At 47.9% G+C, this 17358-nt stretch overlaps 1 protein-coding gene across 1 annotated transcript; it reads left to right on the plus strand.

The window, feature by feature from the left end:
- Positions 1–1680: 1680 nt before the first annotated feature.
- Positions 1681–16496, plus strand: LOC116523321 (sodium bicarbonate transporter-like protein 11). Its single transcript, XM_032238425.1, has 7 exons — positions 1681–1900; positions 3649–3755; positions 6400–6568; positions 7313–7486; positions 11642–11837; positions 13726–13895; positions 15022–16496. The coding sequence occupies exons 1-7, from the start codon at positions 1776–1778 to the stop codon at positions 15083–15085; spliced, it is 1005 nt and encodes a 334-aa protein (XP_032094316.1). The 5' UTR covers positions 1681–1775; the 3' UTR covers positions 15086–16496.
- Positions 16497–17358: the final 862 nt, after the last annotated feature.

Genomic DNA, 17358 nt, shown 5'->3' on the forward strand with positions numbered 1-17358 from the left:
GGGTCCTCATTTCACCCACCTCGGAAGGATGGAAGGCTGAGTCAACCCTGAGCCGGTGAGATTTGAACCGCCGAACTGCAGATAACAGTCAGCTGAAGTGGCCTGCAGTACAGCACTCTAACCACTACGTCACCTCGGCTCTAAGTCAGTGGTCAGAGAAGTATTGCCACATCAATTTTAGCAGCATCCAACCCCCCGCCCCCTTCTCCATCCTCCAGCCAGAACGAAGAGATTGGAGAGAAAGGGATTATATGAGAGTAAGCTTTGTGTGAAATAAACGTCATCCTCAATGGTTTTACCGCAACTGGGACCAAGATTTCCATTGCTAACCAAGCCGGTTGTTGACTGCAAGCCAATTTTGTCACCTTTGATTGCCACAGTCGTTAGCCAGATCTCTGCAGTTGTTAAGTGAACCACTTGCCGTATTTTTCAGAGTATAAGATGCACCTTCCCCCCTCCCCGCAAAAAGGGTGAAAATTAGGGTGCGTCATATACACTGAAGGTAGCCCCCACCCACCGTCCCCCACCCTTCCGTCTCTTCCTCCCAGCAATTTCCCTCCTTGCAGCAAACGGGGAAAATGGGGCTTGCGGAAGCTGCAATAGGCTACGGCAATCCCTGCAGCCTGAAACAGCTGATGATCGGAGTCGCACTTAAACTGAAAGTGAAACTTGCTGTTTGCTCCACGAGGCAAATTGCTGGGAGGCAGAAACAGATTTTTTTTCTTGTGCTAATCAGGCTGTTTGCTGTTTGCTGCAAGGAGGCAAGTCAATAACTATAAATGCCTATAGAATGTTCTAATTATTAGACTTATTTTTTAAAGACTGCTTTATTCTTGTTCTAGGCAGCTTAACAAAATGAAGAAGCTTTTTAAAATAAACGCTTGATCTGAAGAGGCCCAGTGCTATTGTAATCTTCTTTTAAATAGCAGAGAATAACGTATACTTCCAGAAAGCCACATCAATTTTAACAGCATCTGTACAAGTATAGTCTGAAATGCAACACCTCAAACAGTGTATATCGCCTGTTCTGTTTGCTGTTTGTTGCAAGGAGGCAAATTGCTAGGAGGCAGATTTTTCCCCCTTGTTTTCCTCCCCAAAAGCTAAGTGCGTCTTACACTTTGGAGCGTCTTATACTCTGAAAAATACGGTGCTTTCCCTACCGGTTCACAAATGTGAGCAAATTGGTAGGGAAAGTAAGTGCTTTCCCTGCGCCTTGACTTGAAAACGGGCCTAAATAGGACGGCATAGAGCCAGGGTGGGTAGACAGGCCCAGCCGCGATTTCCAGTATCGGCTCGAGTGAACCAATCCGAACCGTCTGAATACCCCCTCTGATCGGAAGCATGCTGGAAATATCACAAACGGTAATCACGTAGTATGAGGATGCTACAGTCACCATAAATACTGTACATACTGGTTGTTGAGCACTCAAATTTTGTACGAGTACCAGTTGTAAGTTCCTGGGCGCACCGGAGGAGAGTAGTCGGCTGGTGCGCATGCGCGCAATGGAACCTGGAAGAGTAGCTGGCTGCCGCACGCATGCACCCCAGCCAGCTGCTCTCTTGTGTGCTCCAGTTTGTCACTCGGTCCCAAAAAGGTTAGACATTGGTCGAAACAAAGGGGTACAATTTTTTTTTAACTCTTCTGCTACCTAAAACTCTTCGTTTTCTTTCCCCCCCCCCCAGTTTTTACAAACTACTACCACGGCCCAAGGCCTCACAGTCTGACCATCAACAATACCAACTTATTTCTGAACCTCTCCGACGAACGTTCGTCCATGGGAAATCAGAGTGACGGTCCGTCGGCCCCCCCGCATGAGGGGCGGGAAACCGCCGTCCTGAGTCTCATGCTGATGCTGGGCACCTTGTGGCTTGGTCACACGCTCTACCAGTTCAAGAAAAGGTAAGTGTAAATTGTGTGCACGGCACCTGCTGAACGGTTCTCCCCGTCGGCGTTTCTCAACCAAGTTTCCAAGTTTAATAGAATTTGAATGCCGCCCACTTCCATCGGGACTCTGGGCGGCTCACAACAAGACAAAGAAACATTTAAAATTAAAAATAGAAAACACAATATTAAAATGCCACATCATCCATTCCATCTAAGCGGGGCTGGATATCACTCAACAGCCCCAGGCCTGCCGGAACAGCCAGGTCTTGACAGCTTTACGGAAGGCCGGGAGAGTGGTAAGGGTCCGGATCTCTGCAGGTAGATCATTCCACAGGGCTGGCGCAGCAACAGAGAAGGCCCTCCCCTGGGAAGCCGCCAGCCAGTATTGTCTAGTTGACGGCACCCGGAGGAGGCCCAACCTTGGAGTCGTACCTTAGCGACTTGAAGGGGTGTGGACTTCCAACTCCCAGAATCCCCCCAGCCAGCCATCTAGATCAGGGATCTCGAAAACAGGGGAGGTTTTAAGACTTGTGGATTTCCAACTCCCAGAATCCCCCAGCCGTGCCTCCATGGTTGAGGAATGCTGCTCAAAATATCCATTTTGGAAGACAAGAACGGTGTAAGAGGACGATCAGAATTGGAGAAAGGAAAGGATGTTTCAGAAACAGCAAAGGAAGAGGAAACAGTTCGGAAAAGGCCGTTGACAGGGTTAAAAGGGGCTTGGTAGGAGGAGCTGCCATCTTAGACAAACAAGTTGACAATAGACAATGGGCTAATCAAGAAACTACCAAGAAGAAAACAACACAACCTTCCCAATACCAGGAGGGCAGCCCACTTGGATATAAACAAGAGAGCAAACCCACTCCCTTCTAGCACTGATGACGTTACCAAGTTGGGCCACGAGATGCCTATAAGAAAATCACAAAGCTCAAGGGGGCATCAAGCCCCCACAGTCCCCTCCCCTTCCTCCTCTTCTTCCTCACCCCAAACTCCACTCCCTTCTAGCACTGATGTTGTTACCTAGTTGGGTCATGAAACATCTGCAAGAAGATAACCAAGCTCAGAGGGCAGGAAGAACCCCGTAGTTGTTTTCCTGCTCCTCTCTACAAAGCCCACTCCCTTCTGGCACTGATAACGTTACCTAGTTGGCTCATTAAACATCTGAAAGAAGGCGACCAAGCTCAGAGAGCAGCAAGGACCCCCCTGTCGAGATCCGGACCGTTACGACCTTCCCGGCTTTCCGCAAAGCCACCAAGTCTTGGCTGCTCCAGCAGGCCGGGGAGGCCTGTGAAACATCCAGCCCAGCGGAAATTGTGAATGTTGCGGTTTTGTTTTTAAAGTGTTGTCTTTGTCTAGTTTTCCCCCTTCCCTTGTCTATTGTGAGCCGCCCGGAGTCCTTCGGGAGTGGGCGGCATACAAGACAAATAAATACAAATACAAATACAATACAATACAAATGCTGTCATTTCTCCAAAGAGAAAACCCTTATACTCTTGAACCTCGTTCCAACAGAATTCAACAGAGAAAGGCAGGCTGAGGGATGGACAAGCGAGGCATGGATGTTGGCATCTTGACCAAACATTCAAAGCTTGGCCAACCGACATGCCTCTGGAGGGATGTTCTAATGATGCTCCTTGAGCCGCTGAAGGAAGCTCGCCCTACTCTGGGCCAGAAATAGTTGGGGTTTCGTCCCGACCTTTTCAACCACCTTCAACGGGGTAATCGTTGGGGTTCCTCATTCGGTCTTTCTAATTTCGTTGCAGCCCGTACCTCCATCCTCGCGTCCGGGAAATCCTTTCGGATTGCGCGCTGCCGATTTCTGTCCTCACCTTCTCTGTGATCGGATCGCACTTCTTCGAGGAAATAAAAAGTAAGTTCTCGGAGAGCTTTCGGTGTGTTGGAAGTTGAAGGGGGAGTAGAGATGCGGAGCGTGAATTTATCTCTCAAATTCATTTGGGCACGAATCTCCTTTTCGCTGTTGTGGCCCGTAAGCGCCACTGGGGAGTGAGGAGGGTTGGGGAGGAACCTTGGCCAGTCCCGGAGTCCGGGGAAGGCTCTGATGAGGGCTCTGTGTCGGAGGCAGAGAGGGGGTCAGGGCCATCCGACAGTTATCAGCTGCCTTCGGAGTCAGACATCAGAGAGGCAGAAGAACAGCTGGAACCTGTTCCCAGTGTGCGCATGCGCAGAGCTGCCAGAAAGGAACAGCTCAGAAATCAGGGTCGACTTGGGAGTAAAGTCACAGGTGGACGGTGAATGGCCCCTCCCAGAGGACATAAACAACTTCCTTCCAGAAGTCGTGAATGCTCCAACACTGGAAGTTTTTAAGAAGATGCTGGATAACCATTTGTGTGAAGTGGCGTAGGGTTTCCTGCCTAATCAGGGGGTTGGACTAGAAGACCTCCAAGGTCCCTTCCAACTCTGCTATTCTATATTCTATTCTAAAACACCTCACGAAAGTTATTCCTGGCCAAACACCCCAAGTACCAAATCTCCACAGCTGATTATCCACTCTCAGCCCGAGTAGCTTTCTTTGAACTCCTCCGTATAATTCCTCGCTGAGGACCAAGCGTGTATTCGCAGATATTAAATTGTCTGGACGATTCTAGTCCACAGTTTAATTTCGCTCTCATGGGTGGGAAAAGGCACTCTTCCTGAGGGGTTGGGTTGTTTTTGAGGGGAAGAAAACTTTTATCCCCCCTCCCTCAATTATTCTGGCAGCCGGCAAAAGGGCTGCCTCATTATCGAGGGCAGGAAGGACCGCTGACGGACAGACAGATGTAAAAGGGATGAGTTTGACTCACAGGTTTTTGGTTTTTTTTTAAATGCTGTTATTTTGCATTTTCCTCATTCAATGGCGCAAACAGCCCGGAACATCTGCTTAGGAGCATCAGAGGTTGAAGGAAATCTAAAATATTATCCACGGATCACCTTTTCCGCAGGAGGAAGGGGCGGGGGGAAACCGGTTCTCCGAATGACGTGGGTTGGAGATGGGTGGACAGGGATGAAAGGGAATTAAGGAATCTCACACGCCCCCTTTGCGGGGTTCGCTTTCCGCCCATTCGGGACCAGAAAGGGGCGAAACCTCTGGAGATGCCCTGACCCGACACACACACACACACACACACAGAAGTTTCCGTGCTTCCCTGTTGGAAAGCCACAACCTCTTTAATTTTAATTTCATTGTTTTTGCTATTCCCTGGGAGGAGGCACAAAACCCACCCAAATGCTAAGAGGGAAAAGTTGCCTTCACATCTGTTGGTTTCATTTATTTTTTACCCCTTTATTTGCATCCTGCCTTTATCCCTGCTTATACATCGCTCAAGGTGGGGAACCAGGCCTAAAAGGTCTTTGCCTTCCTATTTTCCAGCACAACAACCTTCTGAGGTGGGTTGGGTTGAGAGAGAGGAGGACCGGCCCCAAAATCCCCCAGCTGGGTTTCAGGCCTAAGGTAGAACTAGAACTCGCCATCACATGGTGATTGAGTTAAAGTCATCTAGCGGGCTTTCATGCCTAAGGTAGGATTAGAACTCACCGTCACCTGGTGATTGAGTTAAAATCACCTAGCCGGCTTTCATGCCTAAGGTAGGACTAGAACTCACCATCACCTTGTGATTGGGTGAAAGTCACCTAGCCGGCTTTCAATCCTAAGGTAGGACTAGAACTCACCGTCACCTGGTGATTGGGTGAAAGTCACCTGGCTGGTTTTCATGCCTAAGGTAGAACTAAAACTCACCATCACCTGGTGTTTGGCCCAAAGTCACCCAGCTGGCTTTCATGCCTAAGGTAGAACTAGAACTCACCATCACCTTGTGATTGAGTTAAAGTCATCTAGCCAGCTTTCAATCCTAAGGACTAGAACTCACTGTCACCTTGTGATTGAGTTAAAGTCACCTAGCCGGCTTTCATGCCTAAGGTAGGACTAGAACTCACCGTCACCTTGTGATTGAGTTAAAGTCACCTAGCCGGCTTTCATGCCTAAGGTAGGACTAGAACTCACCATCACATGGTGATTGAGTTAAAGTCATCTAGCCGGCTTTCGATCCTAAGGTAGGACTAGAACTCATGTCACCTGGTGATTGGGTGAAAGTCACCTAGCCGGTTCTCATGCCTGAGGTAGAACTAAAACTCACCATCACCTGGTGTTTGGCCCAAAGTCACCCAGCTGGCTTTCATGCCTAAAAGTAGGACTAGAATTCACGACCACCTGGTGATTGGCCCACAGTCACGAAGCTGGCTTTTGTGCCTAAGGTGGGACTAGAACTCCTCATCTCCTGGTCCTTTTAAAACTTGTGGACTTCAATTCCCAGAATTCCGCTGCCAGGAAGGAGGGAAAAAACGTCTCTGGCTGGGGAATTCTGGGAGTTGAAGTCCACAAGTCTTAAGGTCGCCAAGGCTGGAAACCCTTCACCTTATCATTCCGGGCAAATGACTATCCAGTCTCTTCTTGAAGACTTCCAACGATGGAGCACCCATCACTTTATCGCTGAGTATGTACACTCTTTTGTATTTTGCAGTGTCCAAATTTAACTACAATCAGTCGGAGAGCTTGTTCGTCTTGGCCCCCGTGAAAGATCTCTACCTCGGATCGGTGATGAGCGCGATGGGTCTGGGTTTTCTGCTCTCTATGCTGTTCTTCATAGAGCAAAACATCGTGGCCTCGCTCACCAACGCCCCAGAGAACAGGTAAGGCAGGGGTGAAATCCAGCAGGTTCCGACAGATTCTGGGGAACCGGTAGCGGAAATTTAGCCTAGTTTGGAGAACCAGCAAATGCCAACCTCGAGCTGGTCAGAATCGAACTGCTGGCAGTCGGCAGAATTAGCCTACAATGCTGCATTCTAACCACTGTGCCACCATGGCTCTTACAACAGCTGTCTGCAGGTTTTCCCGTAGAATCATAAAGCTCCCTGCCTCATTTGCTCTTTAAAAATGCAACCAGAAATTGACTTTTAAGTATTAAACCTAAACGGAACGCGGTGGCTAAGATGCTGAGCTTGTCGATCAGAAAGGTCGGCGGTTCGAATCCCTAGCGCCGCATAATGGAGTGAACTCCCGTTAACTTGTCCCAGCTTCTGCCAACCTAGCAGTTCGAAAGCACGTTAAAAAATGCAAGTAGAAAAATAGGCACCGCCTTTGGTGGGAAGGGAACAGCGTTCCGTGTGCCTTCGGCGTTCTAGTCGGCCATGGAGACGTCTTCGGATAGTGCGGGCTCTTTGGCTTTGGAACGGAGATGAGCACCGCCCCCTAGAGTTGGATGGAAGGCTGAGTCAACCTTGAGCCTGATGGAATTTGCAGGCAGCTGGCAGTCAGCAGAAGTAGCCTGCAGTACCGCACTCTAACCACTGCGCCACCAAGGCTTAGAATAGTTCTGGCTTGGCCCCCGTGGTTCCTACTCCAAGCCTTGATTCTAACCAAGCATTTTACTCCAGGTTGGTGAAAGGGACGGCTTATCACTGGGACCTCCTCCTGGTAGCAATGATCAACACGGGGCTGTCCATCTTCGGGTTACCCTGGATCCACGCCGCCTTTCCTCACTCGCCGATGCACGTCCGAGCCCTGGCCTATGTGGAGGAAAGAGTGGAGAACGGTCACATCTACGAGACGTAAGTCCTGTGGAAAACTTGCTCTGTTTGGGTTGAGTCCAAAGTCACCTGATGGCTGTGAAATCCACTAAACATTGAAAGGGGGGAATTTCTCAAAGCGAAGCCTCCGCTACTGATAGTCCTCAACTCACAACAATTCGTTTAGTAACCGTTCAAAGTGATCACGGCATTAAAAAAAAGTGACTTACGACCTCTATACTATTCACCTTTAACAACCATCGCAGCATCCCCAAGGATGTTACATGATCAAAATTCGGATTCTTGGCAACTATAGCAATAGCAATAGCAGTTAGACTTATATACCGCTTCATAGGGCTTCCAGCCCTCTCTAAGCGGTTTACAGAGTCAGCATATATTGCCCCCAACAACAATCCGGGTCCTCATTTCACCCACCTCGGAAGGATGGAAGGCTGAGTCAACCGTGAGCCGGTGAGATTTGAACTGCCGAACTGCATATAACAGTCAGCTGAAGTGGCTGCAGTACAGCACTCTAACCACTGCGCCACCTCGGCTCTTACGACAGTTGTAATGTTCCAGGGGTCACGTGACCCCCTTTTACGACTTCCGACAAGCAACGACAACGGGGAAATCCAGATTCATCGAACAACTCTCTTAATAAGTTAACAACTGCCACGCTTCACTTAACAACTGCGGCAGGGAAGGTGGTAAAACGGGGCAAAGCCCAACTGCCTTGCTTAGCGAAGCCTACCTTTTTGTTGATAAGCGAAGACATTTCTTCGGTGAATTTTGCCCCATTTTACAAACTTCCCTGTCTCGGTTGGTAAGCGAATCCCTGCAGTTGTTGAAATTAACAACCCCGTCGTTAAGCGAACCGGGCTTCCCCATCGAGTTTGCTTGTCAGAAGGCGAACCCAGGACACTGCAACCGTCATAAATACGAGTCCATTGCCAAGCGTCTGAAATTGGATCCCATGGGGAACGCTGCAATGGTCGTAAGTGTTAAGAAAAACGGTCTTACGTTAACACTTTTTGTAACTTTGAACGGTCGCTAAGCGAGTTGTGAGTTGGAAAGCTTATTCTTGGTAGCAGGAAGAGAGAGAAAATGCTGCTCTCCGCCACCAGAGGGCAGCACTTGTTTGATAGATCTTTTTGGACCAGTTCCTGTATCTCAGGTGGCTTCAGATGGATTTTTCGGATGCAAATTGATTTTAAAAAAACAACAGGTGCCATAAAGCACCTGATTCTTAGAAATCCCACAGGTAAACTTTCTTTAGTAGAACTTCCCAAAGGTGCTTTTTTCAAGAGGCAACTGGACTTTCTGTTTTTTTTTCTTTGAAAATGTTTCCCTTCTTATCCAAGAAGCTTGATTGGATGGTGGGGAACGGAAGGATTTTATATTCCTTGCAGACAGCTGGTCCTTTGCATCCTTTTAGAGGGTCGTTGAGGCCACTTGGAGGTTTATCTCTGTCCTCAGTTGTCCCAAAGGCCCTTTTTCAAGATAGATTATGTCGTAGCCCCTTCATTTACACACCCATTCGCACCACTCCGGTGACCCTGAGGACACAGATGAACCTCCAAGTGGCCTCAACGACCTTCTAAAAGGATGCAAATGACCAGCTGTCTGCAAGGAGTATCAGTCCTCCCATTTCTCACCATCCACTCAGAGTTGATGAAGCTCCTTGGGTGAGAAGTGAAACATCTTCAAAGAAATACTAGAAGGTCCAGTTGCCTCCTGAAAAAAAAAGCACTTTTGGGACAACCGAGGACGCAGACAACCTCCCAAGAGGCCTCAACGGCGCTAAAAGAATTCAAATGACCAAGCTGTCTTTAAGCGTGCTTTTCACAATTTGCTAAAGAGCTGAAACTTCATTCTGGGTGATGGATAATTCTGAATTAATAAGGTCTTCTCCTGTGCAATGCTTGGAGAATCCAAGCATGGGTTAACTTTGTCCATTAGCCTAGAGCAGTGTTTCTCAACCTTGGTGACTTTAAGTCCTGTGGACTTCAACTCCCAGAATCCCCCAGCCAGCACAGCTGTGCTGGCTGGCGGATTCTGGGAGTTGAAGTCCACAGGACTTAAAGCCACCAAGGTTGAGAAACACTGGCCTAGAGAATCCAAAACAGCTGAATCTCTCAAGGAGGGAGTTTTTTTTTTGTTTGTTTCTATTTTATTTTTACAAATTTGCCCAGCTGAGCTCCTGTTTTTTTGACGTGTCCTATTTGGATTTTTTTTTTTTTCCTTTTCTTTTAATGCTCCGGGGAAAAAAAACAAAGTTGAAAGATTGGACTGCAAAATTGGGGAGCTGCGACCAGGAAGGATTAAAAAGGAGAAGGGAAGCTGGCAGGGCGAGATAAAAGCTTAGCAGAGTCTCAATTTTTCTTTTTAAGCTCTGACGAATGAAAAGGGAAGCGTAGAAGGTTGAAAGAAAATTCATTAGCCGGGATGGAAATGGAAATTTCAAGAGTATTTCCCCAAAATCTCTTCTGCCTTTTTTCAGTGGTTAGAGCCATGCTTCAATAAGATCAAAAGCAAAAGTGAGAAAAATAACACTCCAGGATATGGCTTACGGCTACATTTGAGCCCCAAATTCCCATTGCTAAGAGAGGCAGTGTGGAATGAGTTTTGGCTCACTCTACGACCTTCCTTGCCACCGTTGTTAAGCGGATGACTGCGGTGGTTCAGTGAGGAAGCTGGTTGTTAAATGAATCTGGCTTCCCTGTTGATTTTGCTGGTCAGAAGGTCGCAAAAAGGGACCACGGGATACTGCAGCCGTCATAAATACGAGTCGGTGGCCAAACATCCGGGATTTCGATCACATGACCGCGGCGGGGGGTGCTCCAATGGTTGGTTGTAAGTGTGAAAAATGGTCACAGGTTTTTTCAGTTATGTTGTAAGTTCAAACCGTCACTAAACAAATCATTGTAAGATGAGGACTATCTGTATCCCTAGACTTCCTTCAACGGAGATCCCACCCATCCAGAGAGAGGTGGAGAAGGTCTTTACCAGGCTTTGCCTTTGTTATTTTGAGAGGCAGTGCAAACTAGTGGTTAAGGCAGCAGCTCAAAAAAAAGCAGGAAACCGTGAGTTCTAGTTCTGCCTTAGGTATGAAAGTCAGCAGGGTGATTTTGAGCCAATCACAAGGAGAGAGTGAATTCTAGTACCACTTTAGGCACAATAGACAGCTGGGTGATTGGCAGCCAATCACCAGGAGACGGTGAGTTCTAGTCCCACTTAGGCATGAAAACCAGCTAGTTGTCTTTGGCCCAATCACCAGGAGACGGTGAGTTGTAGTCCCATTTAGGCATGAAAGCCAGCTGGGTGACTTTGGGCCACTCACTAGGAGACGGTGAGTGCTAGTTCCGCTTAGGCATGAAAGCCAGCTGGGTGACTTTGGCCCAATCACCAGGAGACGGTGAGTTCTAGTCCCATCTTAGTCATGAAAGCCGGCTGGGTGACTTTGGGTCAATCACCAGGGGATGGTGAATTCTAGTTCTTCGTTATACATGACAAATGTATTTTAGTTATGACTTAAGCATGAAAGCCAGCTGGGTGACTTTGGCCGAATCACCAGGAGACAGTGAGTTCTAGTCTCATCTTAGTCATGAAAGCCAGCTGGGTGACTTTGGGCCAATCACTAAGAGATGGTGAGTTCTAGTCCCGCCTTAGGCATGAAAGCCAGCTGGGTGACTTTGGGTCAGTCACCAGGGGATGGTGAATTCTAGTTCTTCGTTATACATGAAAAATGTATTTTAGTTATGACTTAAGCATGAAAGCCAGCTGGGTGACTTTGGGCCAATCACCAGGAGACGGTGAGTTCTAGTCCCGCTTTAGGCCTGAAAGATGACTGGGTGACTTTGGACGAGTCACTCACTCTCCACCCAGCCCACCTCACAAGTTCGTTGTTGTGGGGAAACCACGAGGAGGAACAAGTGGTTAGGTCCGTTTGCCCCCTTGAATTGTTGACAAGAACAATAAAAGGCCGGATAGAAATAAAATAACATGGAAGAGGAGTGGACTTCAACTCCCAGAATTCCCACGTCAGCAGAATTCTCCCAGAGGATTCTGGGAGTTGAAGTCCCCCCCCCACCTCTCCTTCCAGTGGCCGAGGTTTGAGAAACACTGAAGTAATAAATCAACAACCCCTTCAAACTGCGCGTCTTCAACCCTGACTCTTAACTTTTCTCCCTGTTTCAGGATTGTGAGCGTGAAGGAGACGCGCCTGACCACGTTGGTGGCCAACTCTCTGGTGGGCCTCTCCCTCCTCCTCCTCCCTTTCCCTCTCCAGCTCATCCCGAAGCCCGTCCTGTACGGGCTTTTCCTCTACATCGCCTTGACCTCCATCGACGGGAACCAGCTGTTTGAGAGGGTGGCCCTTCTGCTCAAGGAACAGGTAACTTGCAAGTGTGCCGGCCGCTTGGGCCCTGCAGAGTGACGGCCAATGCCGTTTCTGCATAATCCCGAGTGGATTGCGTCGGGTTGCAAAACACGGCTGTTTTGTGTCCGGGTTGCAAATAGCGTCCAAAAGTAAATCAGAGTCCAAGGCAAAGGATTCCTCAAAGTTCCAATTGATGAAGAGAGACATGTTGGCACATCTGGGGAAACCCGAATCTGAAAGCTTCCCGGTTTTCCCCACTAATTGAAAGTTCAAGATCTTGCCCGCACACCCACAAGTCCATCCCATGGTCCAATCTCCCACTGCCATGCTGGCAGCTCCCTCCCATCCAGTTCCAGTCAGGTGCAGAGAGAGACAAAGGATGACCTTGGCTTTCTAGAAAGAATGTTGTTATGGCTACCTATCATCTCACTCCATACAATCCCATTTTCCCACCATAGAAAATGCGTAGCAAAATAATAGAAAGTGTGGCAGGCCAAAGATCCACCTGTATCACCTCGAATTGCCACCTGTGATCTGGCTTCCTTGCTGGTGGCCTTCTACATCCTCCCAGGGGGCTTGCTAGTACAGGTAGTCCTCGGTTTAACGACCATTCGTTTAGTGACTGTTCGGAGTTATAACGGCACGGGGAAAAAGTGGCTCAGGACCATTTTTGACACTTGCTATACGACCGTTGTATCATCCCTGTGGTCAAAATTTAGATGCTTGGCAAGTGATTCGTATTTATGACGGTCGCGGTGCCCTGGAGTTGCGTGATTCCCCTTTTTGCGACCTTCTGACAAGCAAAGTCAAGTGGGAAGCCAGATTCACTGAACAACCGTGTTGCTAACTTAACAACCGCGGGGATTCACTTAACTGTGGAAAGCAAGGTTGTAAAATGAGGCAAAACTCACTTAACAACTGTCTCACTTAGTGACGTAAATTTTGGGCTCGATTGGGATCAATCAAGTCAAGAACTAGCAACAGCACTTATATACCCCTTCACAGTGCTTTTACAGCCCTCTCTAAGCAGTTTACAGAGTCAGCCTCTTGCCCCCAACAATCTGGGTCCTCATTTTACCCACCTCGGAAGGACGGATGGCTGAGTCAACCTTGAGCCAGTCAGGATCGAACTGCTGGCAGTCAGCAGAATTAGCCTGTAATGCTGCATTCAAACCTCTGCACCTCTATGGCAAAAGAAATAGAAATAGACGTAATAGAATTAGAACTAATAGAATTCGAAATAGAAATGTAATTAGAAATATTAGAATTAGAAATAGAAATTAATCAGAAATAATAGAATTAAATAGAAGTGGAAGTAATAGTAATAGAAATAGCACTTATATGCTGCTTCACAGTGCTTTTACAGCCCTCTATAAGCGGCTTACGGAGTCAGCCCCTTGCCCCCAACAATCTGGGTCTCCATTTTACCCACCTCGGAAGGATGGAAGGCCGAGTCAACCATGAGCCAGTTAGGATCGAACTGCTGGCAGTGAAATGCAGAGTTTTCGCCTGCAATGCTGCATTCTAAACACTGAGCCACCAGGATGGAAAATGAGAAAGGGAATTAAGAGAGGAAGGAAGGAAGGAAGGAAGGAGGGAGGGAGGAAGGGAGGGAGGGAAGAAAGGAAGGAATAGCAAAAGCACTTATATACTGCTTCACAGTGCTTCACAGCCCTCTCTAAGCAGTTTACAGAGTCAGCCTCTTGCCCCCAACAATCTGGGTCCTCATTTTACCCACCTCGGAAGGATGGAAGGCCGAGTCAACCATGAGCTGGTCAGGATCGAACTGCTGGCAGTGAAATGCAGAGTTTTCGCCTGCAATACTGGCATTCTAACCACTGCACCGCCACAGCTCAAACACTACCTAGTATCTGTTGGATGCTGACTCTTTCCTTCCTTCCAGACGGCCTACCCTCCGACGCATTACATCCGCCGAGTGCCCCAAAGGAAGATCCACTATTTCACTGGCCTCCAGGTCCTTCAGCTCCTCATTCTCTGCAGCTTCGGGATGTCCCCTCTGCCCTACATGAAGATGATTTTCCCCCTCATTATGATTGGAATGATCCCGATCAGGTGAGATACTTGGCCTTGGCTTCCTTTGCAGAGAATGCGTTTGACAGGGTAAGGTGGAAATACACTTAAAGACCAGCCTCTTAGCGTCCATTCAGAGTTATGCTACTTATGATTTGGATTTGAAGTCCCCGTGACCTTGTAGCAGCAGATTGAGGTTTGGTTTAGCAATCTACTTAACGAAAGACCAGGACTCGAGACCACGAAGGTGCGAGAGAAACAGCTTTATTGACGCGTCAAGAGTTCAGAGTGTTGCGCACACCAAAACTGAACTGCCTGGGCTACGCGCTGGGCAGTGATTTTATACCTTTTAATCAAACTTCGTAAATCAGTAGGCGTTACAATAGGCGTATACATATTGATGGTCCAAGCCCCCTGTTTAGGACAGGGAAGTACATTTTGGAAAACTACAATGCAGAAGTAAAAAATTACAATACCGAAGTGGATCCTAATAGTCATAAAAACAAGATAGAAAAAGTGCTGAGATGATGCCCACATTATTCTGTCATTTGGCTATTCTCAGTATTCTTACACCCACATTACTTCCTGGTGCCATCCTTGTGCAGCAGCTTACATGTTCCCGTAATATTTGTAATAAGACTTAGGAGGAATAAGACTTAGGAGGAAGTTAGAAGTCAAACTTAGGACTCAAGTGCACTAGAGTGAAATGTCAAGATAATACAAGTTTATAAGGTCCACCCTATTAAGACCACCTAACCTGGCCAGCCACTGGTGGGTTTACCTGTGTACCCCCTCCTGCCTCAACCTCTCCCCTCAGGGTCACATGATCGCATTTCAGACACTCAGCAGCCACCCCCACCCCCACTTACAACTCTTTGCGGCATCCCACACTCACGTTATCACAATTTACAACTTTTATACCTGGAAGCAGGTTTTACTTCAGCATCTCCGCTTAACGACCGTGGTGTTCGCTTTATAACCGCTGCAAAAAAATAAAATAAAATACTAAAATCATATCAAGCATGACAGCCCGCTTAAATGACTGGGCTCAATTACAGTCGTAAGTTGAGAACGACGGGTTAAAAATTTCCCCAAGTCGTCCGAAAAACAGAAAAAAAGAAGAAGAAGACTAATAACACCGCGCTGTTTCTCTCTCCTCCTCGCTCAGATACAACCTGCTTCCCAGCATCATCGAAGCGAAATATTTAGACGCCATGGACGCCGAACACTAACCGCGCGACCATTTCCATCCTGGCGACGTTTTGGTCTTCCGGATCAGAAAGGGAGCTGCCTGAGAGACCGACCCCGAATCGCTCTTTTGGACGTTGGTTTCCTTCTGCGACCTTTGTTTTCTACTGCACTACAACTCCTACCCAAATTCCTGACTCCATTGACCGACCAAGTGCCGCTGCCCCCTCCCCCGGTTTCAGGGTGTGAGGAGGAGGGAGGGGAAGAGGCACAAGCGAGGAGCGAGGAAACCTCTCCCCTCTTTTATAGACGGATCGCTAGAAAACGCTCTGGGTCCCTTTTTTTTCGTTGGACGTGAATTCTATGCAAATTTCGGGAGCTTCGTCGTTCGGCCTCTCGTGGTCCTTGGACGTCTGTCGTCTTCTGAACGAGACATCCTCCCCCCCCTTGTCCTCCCCGAACAAGGAGGTTGCCGGGAAACACCAAGATGTCCTCCCCGTGGAATTTTCACCCTCTCGTTCCATCGGGGGGCCACCTTCGCACGCGGCGAGGGTGCGGAAGCGCGTTTCGGCGGAACCCAGAACCCCGCCGTAGGAAAACAAGACTTGCTTCGGAAGCTGCTTTCCGTACCGCCGCGGTGACTTGGCCTGGCAGCTTCTCCTCCGACGTGCATTATGACTTGAGCCTCTCTCTCTTTGGCCTCGGGTATCAAGTACTAACTTCCCTGTACATAATATATATAGCGGATCTCGATTTTCTGTATATATTTTGCATATCAATACCGTATCCCTGGGTATCCGATGCCTGTTTTTTTTCCAGGGACTAAAAAGGAGTTTTGTGCAATCAGTGTTAACTCGTACTGTAACCCCCCTCGTTCTTTTATCCCCCCCCTTTTTTTTTATTCTTACAGACTGCTGTTTTGTGTTATTTTTCTGTCTCTCCTTGTTTACATGGATTGCTGACATGAATTTGGGGTGGGGGGGGATTGTTGGTTCTGGCCTTTAATTCCCATCTCTCGGGATTGCTGCTGGCGTTGGAAAATGGTGGGATTTTGGGACGGGTGGGGGGGATATTTGATTGCCGTGGGCCAGCTTTTCACAGCTTGGTGCCTTTCCAGTGGGCTTGAGGGGAGGAGGGTTCGATTCCCATCGTCCACAGTTGGCCCAGGAGAATGGGAGCTTCAGCTCGAGAACCATCCAGAGAAGGTTTTTTTAATTCCGAAAAAAGGGTTACCAAAAATCTGATCTCGTTGCTTTTTTTTTTTTTGTTTTGGAATTTCTATCGTGGGCTTCCCTGTTTTCTCCCCTCCTCCCCACGAAATTGTATTTCTGGAATGATGTTCAAAAGTTTGTAATTTTCTCCGGATTATCCCTAGTTTATGCATGGGGCTGTTTTGTCCCCTTCGACTCTCCTCCTGAAGCCTGCCAAAAGAAAGAAAAGACATGTTATATTTGAGATCGGCGTCTTTGTTTTTTATTTTCCCTTCTTGCCCTTCCTTTTAGAAACCCCACAAAATTAACCCTATACAAAAAAAAAAAAGGATAGGGTTTCCTGCCTAGGCAGGGGGTTGGACTAGAAGACCTCCAAGGTCCCTTCCAACTCTGTTATTCTATTCTAGAATCCCCCCCCCCGCCCCCCGCCGACGAGGCATTTTAGCTTCCTAAAATGTTAGAACATAAAATAAGAGGATCGGAAGGGGCCTTGGAGGTCTTCTAGTCCAACCCCCTGATCAAGCAGGAGACGCTGTACCCATTCTGGATCAATGGTTATTGAGTCTCGTCTTAAATACCTCCAGTGTTGAAACACCCACAGCTTCTGGAGGCGAGTAGTTCCACTGGTGAATGGTTCTCTCTGTCAGGAAATTAAATGGGTAGCGTTGTGAGAAAGGGGACTGGAAGGAAGATGAAGATCTTTGTTCTCAATGACAACTCCTAGTAGTTTCTCATGTCTATGGATCTCTCTCATCCAGGTCATAGTTGTCTCCAAAGTCCTGTTTTCAAGAGACAACCGGATCATCATCATCATCATCTTCTTCTTCTTCTTCTTCTCCTTCTTCTTCTTCTCCTTCTTCTTCTTCCTCCTCCTCCTCCTCCTCCTCCTCCTTCCTTCCTTCTTCCTTCTTCCTCCTTCTTTTTTCTTCCTCTTCTTCCTTCTTCTTTTTTCTTCCTCTTCTTCCTTCTTCTTTCTTCTTCCTCTTCTTTTCTTCCTTCTTCCTCGTCTTCCTTCTTCCTCTTTCTTCTCCTCCTCCTCCTTCCTTCCTTCCTCCTCCTCCTCCTCCTCCTCCTTCTTCAGCTGGCTGTTATCTGCAGTTCAGCGG

Source organism: Thamnophis elegans, unplaced genomic scaffold (assembly GCF_009769535.1).
Source record: "Thamnophis elegans isolate rThaEle1 unplaced genomic scaffold, rThaEle1.pri scaffold_167_arrow_ctg1, whole genome shotgun sequence".
NCBI lineage: Eukaryota > Metazoa > Chordata > Lepidosauria > Squamata > Colubridae > Thamnophis > Thamnophis elegans.